The following is a 9,287-nucleotide window of genomic DNA, read 5'->3' as shown; positions in this document are numbered from 1 at the left end:
GGTGTGTTCCCACCCCAAGGGATGAGTCTGGGTTGTGTCCGTCTGTTCCTAGAGTGCCCAGCATCATCCCTGTCCTCATAGCTTTGTTCCTTTCTCTGTGTGTTTCTGCATGCCTTTCTGGTCTCTGTATTTCCATCTTGATCTCTCTGAGGTGCAGCTCCATCTCTCTTCATATGCTTCTCTCTCTGTCCGTGTACTGTGTATCTCTCAGTCTCTCCCTGTGTGTGTGTGTCTGTGTGTCTGTTTGTGTGTGTCCGTCCTCCTTCTCTCCCTCTCTGTATGGGCCTCTCTCTGTTCCTCCTCCATGCTCCCTCCCCCTTCTGCATTATCAGACTTGCTCTAGCCTCCTCCCATAGCCAGCCTAGCGGCAGAGGCAGTAGCAGCCTGGGAGGCAGGCGGAGCAGAAGCCGGCAAGGCAACAGAGCTGGATCCGGTGCTGAGTCCAGGCAGAGTCAAGAACCAGCCATTGCGCTTGCTTCCTGTGCCTGCTGGGAGTGCCCCAGCAAGAACTCCGGACAGGGCGGGGGGAGCAGGGCAAGGTGCCACTTTAGTCTGGCTGGGGAGGCAGATGATGAGGAGTGATGGGGCAGGCATGCGGCCACTCCATCCTCTGCAGGAGCCAGCAGTACCCGGCAGCGCGACCGGCTGAGCCGTGAGTACTAGCAAAGGGGTCTGGGGTCTGGATAAGCAGCAATGACAGGTACCACAGATGGGGCCAGGGAAGTCCCTCTAGGAACTGAGGTTGACATGGAGTTCAGCCACGTGGGAGGATCCTTTCTGCGGGACCTGGCTGCAGGAATGCAACCTAGTTAGGGGTCTCTGTGCAAGGGAGGGATGCTTGGCATCCACTCATGAGGTGATGAAGCTGGGGTCCTAAAGACACGTTCCTGGCTGGGGGGAGGGGTGGTGAGGAGCCTGAACTGTGCTCGGGGTGGGGTGCAGGAGTTTGACCAAGGAGTTTTTGGGAGCTCTGGTGGAGATAGGATGGTTCAGCACCCTGGAGAGAGACCATCTCTGTCAGGAGTGTGTCTATGGGGTGTGGTGTGCGTGAGAAAGATAGGATAAGAATATGTATGAATAAGAGTGGTCCCAGAACAAGAGAGGATCAGGGCTTCTGGTGTTATTGGTAATGTGCCCCATAGAACCAGGAATTAAGGGTTCCGGACATTACTTTATACAACTTTACCTCAAATCATCTGTCCCAGGATAGGGTAGCGTCAAGGAGCAACAGCTGTGAGAGTTCCAAATTCCAAGGTGGCAGGCAGATGACAGTGTGTGTGTGTGTGTGTGTGTGTGTGTGTGTGCGCACCTGTGGCGCGTTAGAGATATCCTGGGTGTAGAGAGGTCTCGCGGGTCCTGGGGTACCTGGAGTTGGATGTGGTTTGTGAACACCAGCGTGTGACTGTGGGAGGAGCCTGCCTGTGTCTGAGTGTGAGCACAGGCTGGTGTGTATATAAGGAGGTATGCATGCAAAGTCGTTCGCATATTGCCCGCATTCTAACATGTATGCTCTGTCAGAATGACTCAGTAAGTATGTTGTTTGCTTGCTCGAGTGTGCATTCACATCTGTGTGTTATGCTTGAATAACTGCTTTTAATGTGTAGGTGGATCTGTGTGGGTGCCTAAGTGTTCTGGTGTGGGTGTGTGATCATGGGCCTGGTGTGTCTGAATATGTATAATTTGTGTGATTTGTGTGTCTTTGTGTGATTGGTGTGCATGTGTGTGCTTATTTATGTCCATTTATGTGTGTGAGTTTCTTTTCTTTGATGGTTGAATACACAGTTGGGGCACTTTGGCTTACCCAGGGAGAGAGAGGGTGGCTGAATGTGTGGCCACCTCTGTGAGTCCAGGACACTTCATTCTATACCCTGTGGAGAGATGCAGAAAAGAAATAGGCAATAATGGCCCTGCCCTCTGGGGCCTCTTAAGCCTCACAGACACAAAATAGCATGAGAATAACGGAGCATTAAAGAGCAGCATACACTAACAGGTGGGTGCGTCCTGGGACTGGCTAAGCAAAGCCTGTGCGGTGTGATTGGACCGAAGAACAGGGAGGAAGCTGTGTGTGTGTGTGTGTGTGTGTGTGTGCATGCGTGTGTGTGCGCATGCGTGTGTGTGCGTGCGTGTGTGTGCGTGTGCGTGTGTGTGTGTGATGGGAAATGGATAGGGGAGGCAGGAATCACATCTTGCAGAACTTTGAACTATAAATCTCATGGGCTTTGTCTGGAGGCCCCAAGAGAGCTATGGAAAGTTTTATGCAGGGGAGGGATATGAATATTTGGGCAGAGAAGGGATATGATTATATTTGGGTTAGAAACCTGCTTCAATGGCACTGTTGAGGCTAAGATTGTTCAGGGAGCTGGATCCAGAAAAGGAGGGCAGGGATCAGACCAGTTCAAGGAGCCATAAGGCCTGGGACCAAGTCAGCCAAGTCAGCAAGCAGCAGATGACCATGGAACTAGAGAGAGAGAGAAAGAGAGGGAGAGAGAGAGGGAGAGAGAGAGAGAGAGAGAGAGAGAGAGAGAGAGAGAGAGAACACCTAAATGAGGTACATGGTGGCAGTAATCAGTGGCCTCTTGCTGGCCTCCCCTGGCTGCCAGCCTGGTCCTCAGCAGCTAGGTAGCCTTCCCCTTTGGACTGACCTAGAAGCTCCTGACTGCTGTGGGTCAGCTCATCTGGGAGTAAACTGCTTTATGCGCCCTACAGCCTAGCCCCAGCTCCCCCTGCCCACCAAGCAGCTCCTGCCACTCTTCCTGCTTCCCACTCCAGCTCTTGTCCCCAGAGACTGCTGATGGCTTATCTGGGATCTAGCCAAATGGTGACGGGGCGGGGGCAGAACTCCCATCAGTTCCCACTCAGTCTTAATGGACTGGAGTCTCGCTCGCAGACAGACTTCTGCCAGGCTTGCGTTTCCCAGACCCTGCTGCTTGGGCTGTAAAATATCAACCCTCGGCCTGGTTCCTTCACTCATTCAATCATTCACTCATCAACAGGGACTCCTGAGCCTGCTTGGCACCCATGACCTGGTCATTAGAGACACTGACCCAGTCCTCACACTCAGAGCATGCTCAGTATGAGAGAGACAGGAGTCCTGGAGCTGTGTGGGGAAGAGTCGGAGGAAGACATGTTTGACTGGGCCCTGAAGGCTGCTCCCAGGAAGGAGCAGCAGAAACAATGTATACAGATTGTAGGGTACAGAAGGCTCAGTGTAGCAAGGGACAGAAAAGACATGGAAAGAGGTAAACAGAGCCAAAGGGGTCAGCTTCTGTGGGGTCTCTAATGTCACCCCCATGAGCAGAGCTAGGGAAAGGTTTTCAGATAGACTGCCTCTCCTAGGGAGCTCTCGTAGACTGTCTCTTCCCTCTCTACCCATAACCCACCCTGCATTGTTGACCCCCAATGGACCAGAATTGTGAATGTGGCTCAAATGCAGCCTTGTGACGGCTCCTGTGAGTCCTTAACCCACCCCGACCAAGGAGTTCCTTATTGGCAGAGACTGCCTCATCACCCCACCCGACTCTTCAAGGTGTCTTCTTCAAATCTTGGGTACCACAGCATTCTGTAGCAGCGCTACAGCTTCCAACTTGCACACCCCCAAAGACACCCATCCCTATCTGCTTGGGCTCCTTGAGAGCAAGCAAGGTTGTTTACTCTGGGGACTTGGCTTTATGTTCATCCCCCATGCTTGCGTCACTGTCCTGATCCTGAGCTGGTGCATGCAGGGCCATACATGGTCCAGGAGGGGCAGGATCCCTGGAGAAGGGAGGGAGGTGAGCCGTGAGCTGAGTGGAGGGCCCAGACTCACTCTTCTTTAGACACCATGATAAAGAAACAAGCATGGCCTGAAAGGGAGTGAGGATAGACAATAAGAAGAACTTCCCAGCACCACAGAAGGGTTGTAGCGTTTCCTGGCTGAGAGAGTGGGCCGACGGAGAAGGAAGTGTCCCAGGATGGGAAAGAACTGGAGTTAAGTCTTTATCTGCCCTTGGTCCTCCCTCAGGTGACCAGAATCAGCCAGAGAGAGGGAGATGGGGCTGAGTGATGGAGGACCATTCATTCATTCATTCATTCATTCATTTCCTGTTAATGGTCCCCAGCTGAGCATTGCATTCCTTAAAAGGAGATGGACAGAGCCAATGGCCATGATGGAGGAGAAGCCACGTCCCCCACCTGTGCCAAGGCCATTGGTGCAGCCTTGAAGGAAGAGCAGACCTGAGAAGAGAGCACACAGGGTGCAAAGGCTGGGGTGCAGGACTAGCAGAGTTCGGAGTAGCCTAAGTATGAAGTGCATTCTGGGAGGAAAGCACAGAAAGAGGAGCAAGGGATCGAGGCTAGACTACAGGTAGCACTTACAGGCGGCTCTGACATGTAAACACTCCTGTAAATGGGTGACATTTTTGGTTGCTCCTAGTGCCCCTGTCCAGGGCCTGTCAAAGGACTGCATATGGGTTGGGAATGGGTGTTCAGAAAATAAGCAGAGACCCTAGAAATGAGGGCAAGGCAGTGTTTGAAGAATGTGAGCCCTGCCAGAAAGGAGCATGCAAATTAATGCAAAGCGTATGCAAATCAGCCTGTTGTGCGGGGCAGCTTAGACTCTGAGAACAAGACGCCACCTGCTCCATGCTGGCTTCCCCTTCCCTCCGCAGTGGCCTCATCTCTGACCCACAAGACTACGGCCTCAAGGGTCAGTACCCAGTGCTCTTGGGATGTTGATATATTTAGCAAAGGGGATCTTTTCACACCTTTGTCTCCCATTGCTCAGCTGCCACTCCCTGGGAAAGGCCAGCTCCCTAGTGATGTGACCCACTTCCTGAAGTCCCTGAAGTCACCCTCTCATTGCCCTTTTCTGAGGCAGCTGGAACTTGGTGAAAAAGTAGGAATCTGTGTCTGCTATCTGGGAGGGGTCCCTAAGAGTGCTCCTGAGGTACGTGAAGCTAGGGACTTCTGGGATGTTCCTCACGGTGACGCCAGGTCCAGAAGAATCTTCGAAGACAGGGAAGGAAAAGGCTTTTCCTGGATCCGTGTGGTTCCGGGAAAGTTGCTCGGCTTCACTCTGAACTCAGACTGGTAGTGTGGTAGCAATAATCTTTCTGTCCTCACAGAATAGCGGTGGAAAATCTAGAAGCACAGATAGCGCTAGGAATACAGCGAGTGTTCATGCAGAGGCCGCTGCTGCCACTGTGGAACACCCACGCTCACCTACACTTTTAGACCACGGCTAGGAGCCCAGAGAGTGTCAGCGTGTGGGGAAGACAGGAGGCGGTGGGTGTGGTGAGACACACATATGCTCTGTGGGCAGATGGAGTGTCTGGTGGACGTATGACCACCTTGCGAGGCTGCACCTGCCTGGCCTGAAGAGAGTACAATGGAAGAAAAAGCTCACTGAGGAAGGGGTTAAGCCTATGGCCACACCCACGGAAGCCTATGAGTCATTCTGGGAATTGTAGTTTGGTGTGAGTTTGCAGTAAGTATAATTTGTCCAGCCTCCTTCAAGCCAAATCCACACCCTGCTGCTGAGGCTGGCTGTTGGCAGGCCATGGTAGGAGTTGCGGGGTGGGGAGCTCAGAGATGAAGTAGCCTTTACCCTTCCCTTGCTCCCTGCCAGTTTCCTGTGTGCTGGAGTGTGGGGGTAGGAGCAGGGATCAAAGGATTAAGTCATAATGAGAACTCATTGCACAAGGAAGTTTACAGCTGCCTGAGCCTGGTTTCCACAGCTATGATCTTCTTTAATCCCCTCCACAAACCCAAGAGGCTGCTGTTTTCTGAATGAGGGTGCAGAGGATTTAAGAAGGGACTGACTTGCCCACCAGGATGGGTGGGGCCAGGCTTGGAGCACAGGGTCCTCAGGCCCCCAAAGTTCCTGCTCTTTTCATGAGTTATTGGACCAGACAGCAAAATCCTAGCCTTGAGGAACAGGAAAGATATGGGTATCTCAAGTTAGAGATGAGGCATCGCAGAGGACAGGGCAACAGGAGCTACCTGGGGCAACGAAAGCAGGAACTGCATTCTGTGGGACAGAAGGCCGGGGGAGGGGAGAGCCGGCCCAGGCTTAACGACCTGACCTCAAGCAGAGTCTGTGGATGTGATCCACCAGGACTCCCCTCCCGCGTCCCAAGGGTTTTGAGTGAGGGTCAGACCTGGTCAGTGCTGGTCTTTGGGAAAGTCGTGACCTTGAAGCCTTGACTGGATAGACTGAAGCGGACAGACCAAAGGCCGTCTGGAGCTTCTGAAGCACCCAGCACCTTGTTTCTCTTCCTCTTTTCTCCCCAGGCTGGAGAGTGATACGTACACCAGAGCTGTGCTACAATGTCGCACAGACCCAGCAGGGGGCATTCCCATGGTCTGAGATGCTGGATGGGCCAGGAGGGAAGCTTGAGCAAGGGGCTTAGACGGTGGAGAGGCTAACCCAGTGCTCCCCACCTCCTTACAAGGGTGTAGTGGGGAGTGAGGACAGAGAACAGTTGGGACCTCGAATAGCAGAGCCAGACATGCTGGAGGAATAAAGGAAGCTCAGAGATGAATAAGGTTCCCCTCACGGTTCCGGGTCTGGCTGTTGGGAAATGGGCTTAGGGTGACCGTGCACTTAGGTTTAGGTTTTTATTTTATTTATTATATCACTTGAAGTTTGTCTGATGCTGAAATGCAGAATGGTATTAGTTGGGGTGTGTGTGCATACATGATTGTGATCTTCCAGACTTAGGTATGTGTATACTGGTCAGAGAGGGGAAGAATGTATGGACTCATGTTTGTATAAAAGTGTGTATATATTTGTATGTATGTGTGAGCATGTGTGTTCATTTTCATGTCTGAATACTGGTAGATGGTTGTGTGTGCAGGTGTGACTTGTGTGTGTGTGTGTGCATGCATGCATAGAGTATTTTTTATGTGTATGTGTTCTAGTGAAACTGTGAGTATCTATTTGCACGTGCATACGTGGGAGGGTCCTCAGGCCTGTCCTGTTGACTCAGCAAGGCCTCACCAAGGTTTGGCCCCAGCTGCCTGGAGGTAGAGATGAGACAGATGAGAACTCAGGCTTCAGTGGTTGCCATGCTGCCCGTGCGTATGGGGTCTGAGCTTCCCACAAAGGAAAGGATCCTCTCCAGTTCAAGAGAACCTTAAGGATGGTGCCATTGTCTTCAGGGTCAGGTTTGGTGACCAGAATCTTTGGCTATTGGTTGAGAGGCTACATATGTCTAGGGAGGGTAGGTTCCATTCTCCCCAGGACGACCACCCCCACACTGTGCTCCAGGGGCTTTAGGGGCCCCCAGCCTGGTCCTCTTGTATAGAAGCAACTACCGAAGCCCAGAGAGGAACAGTGAAAACTAAAACCCAATAAGATCGGGGTGTCTGGCCTGGAAGGCCTCTCCCTCAGCCCCTTAGGCAGTTGGGGCACCCTGAGGAGACCCAAGGCGGTGCTTAGGCTGCCTTCCACCTGGGTGTCTCCACTCCTCTGGGCCTCTGGCTTCTTAAGTTTATACCAGAGCTTCTGCGTGCTGAGAGATACCTTCTGGGGGCTTGTGAAGTCTGTCATTCCACAGAACACGGGGACTTTGTGAGAGGAGCTTGCGTGTAGGTGAGTGTGGGAGGGTGGCCTCCTCTTTGAGCGGTCGACACTGCAGGCTTCCCCCCAATCTCTCCATGAGCTCTTGGTGTGGAGACAGTGCCAGGCTATGGGGAGTTCAGAAGGTCAGCTCTGCCCCAGAGCAGGGTACAGAGCAGATAGGGCAGGGCCTCCTTGAGAAGAAAGCTCCTCTCCCTGGCCCTGGGATGGGGTCTGTCCTGCTTGTGTTTCAGGAGGCTAATGTGAGCTCTCCCTGCAAAGAGTTTGACTGCAAACTGAAGTGAACTCTGAGCATAAGTGTGTGGAGGGCCGGGGAGGATGTGTGGGAGGCGTGGGTCCCTGGGCTCCTCGGCAGCTGGGCTAGGATGTAAGGTCTTCTGGCCGGACTAAAGGTGATAGAAGGTGAAATACTTTCCTGGTGCTAGAGAGAACCGTCTTCCTGCAGCTTTGGGACCCAGGACAGTTGGGGAGGGGGCTTAGGAAGACCAGGGAGGACCTGTGACTCGGAGGACTTTGTTGCTGCGCAGGTGGGAAAGGAACAGTCAGACAAGGGGAAGTCTTGGAAGGAATGGGAGGAGGGCAGTGTTGGGCCGGGGCGACACAGATTTTGGCTGGAAAGAGCTGGGGCAGGACAGGTGAGGCGGAGGCAGGAACGCCATGCCCTTCCCATCTCAGAGAATTCAGGATTACTTTAAAGCTCTGAGTGGGACAGAGACGGAGAGAAGAAATGTTCTAAAGGTTTTATTTTTTGTTTAATTTAAAATTTTAGTTTATATGTATTTTATTTTATTTTTGTCCTTTTGAGACAGGGTCTTATTGTATCTCAGAGTAACCTGGAAGTCCACGGTGTAGCAAGAATGACTTGAACTCTTGCTCTTCCCATCGCCACCACCTCTGGGTGCTGGCGTCTTAGGCATGTGACACCATAGCCTGCAGAGAGGAGGGATGTTGCCAAAGTGCCTTATAAAGCCTTAGAAATGACCCTGTTTAATCACCACAACGAGCCTTCAAGTAGCCATTGTGTAGAACAAGACAAATGCCTCTCTGGCCATTTCCCTGCAGGCTGTGGGATGAGGCAGGGCTTCCTGAGCAAAGAGGGGCTGTTGAGGTACCGGAGAGCCAGAGTCTAGGCCTGGAGAAGGGGCTGCCCTGTGGGAGTGAGGTGATGGGGGGTAAATCCCAGGCAGGCTCTCCTGCTGGCACCCCACCTACATTAGCAAAGCTCATCTGGAACTTGTGTGTGTGTTTGTGTGTGTGTGTGTATGTGGTGTGGTGTGTGTGTGTGTATATGTGGTGTGATGTGGTGTGTGTGTGTGTGTATGTGGTGTGTGTAACAAGCCCAGAGGAAGCTGCCACTAGAGGCCAACCTTCCAGTAGGAAAGGATTGAACTTGAATCTGAAGGGACAAATGAATGATGGGAAAACAAAGTCCAGAGAGGGCAGAGACTTGCCCATGTCACACAGCTGATCTCAGAGTTAGTAGCAAAACTAGGTCCAGCCTTCACATGCCTGCTCTCACACTGGCTTTACCCATATGCCCATAGTTGACTGCTGTCAGACTGAGAACTTCTTCCTGCCCTGCCTGTTGCTCCTTGTCTCTGTGCAGCTCTGGGAGGGGGCTGTTGAGAAATGTTCTTAGCATCCAGCCTTGGGCTCTGTACCCGACTGTGCCACCTGCCCGAGCCTTTCAGTCACCTTTGATGATGACCAGAGTACTCTACCTGTG

At 52.5% G+C, this 9,287-nt stretch overlaps 1 protein-coding gene across 3 annotated transcripts in view; it reads left to right on the top strand.

Annotated features, from left to right (window-relative positions):
• Positions 1 to 362: 362 nt before the first annotated feature.
• The window catches only part of Pde2a (phosphodiesterase 2A), an 89,579-nt gene continuing 80,654 nt past the window's right edge, over positions 363 to 9,287 (top strand). For 2 of the 3 annotated variants that reach the window (XM_057777345.1, XM_057777347.1), the window contains exon 1: positions 363 to 652. In XM_057777345.1, the coding sequence (XP_057633328.1) occupies positions 582 to 652 (71 nt within the window). In that variant the 5' untranslated portion in view covers positions 363 to 581. The remainder of the gene's footprint in view (positions 653 to 9,287) is intronic. The other variant, XM_057777350.1, reaches the window with a different exon arrangement.

This window comes from Chionomys nivalis, chromosome 8 (assembly GCF_950005125.1).
Source record: "Chionomys nivalis chromosome 8, mChiNiv1.1, whole genome shotgun sequence".
Taxonomy (NCBI): Eukaryota; Metazoa; Chordata; class Mammalia; order Rodentia; family Cricetidae; genus Chionomys; species Chionomys nivalis.
The sequence above is the reverse complement of the archived record's forward strand: the minus strand, read 5'-3'. Positions and strand labels throughout refer to the sequence as shown.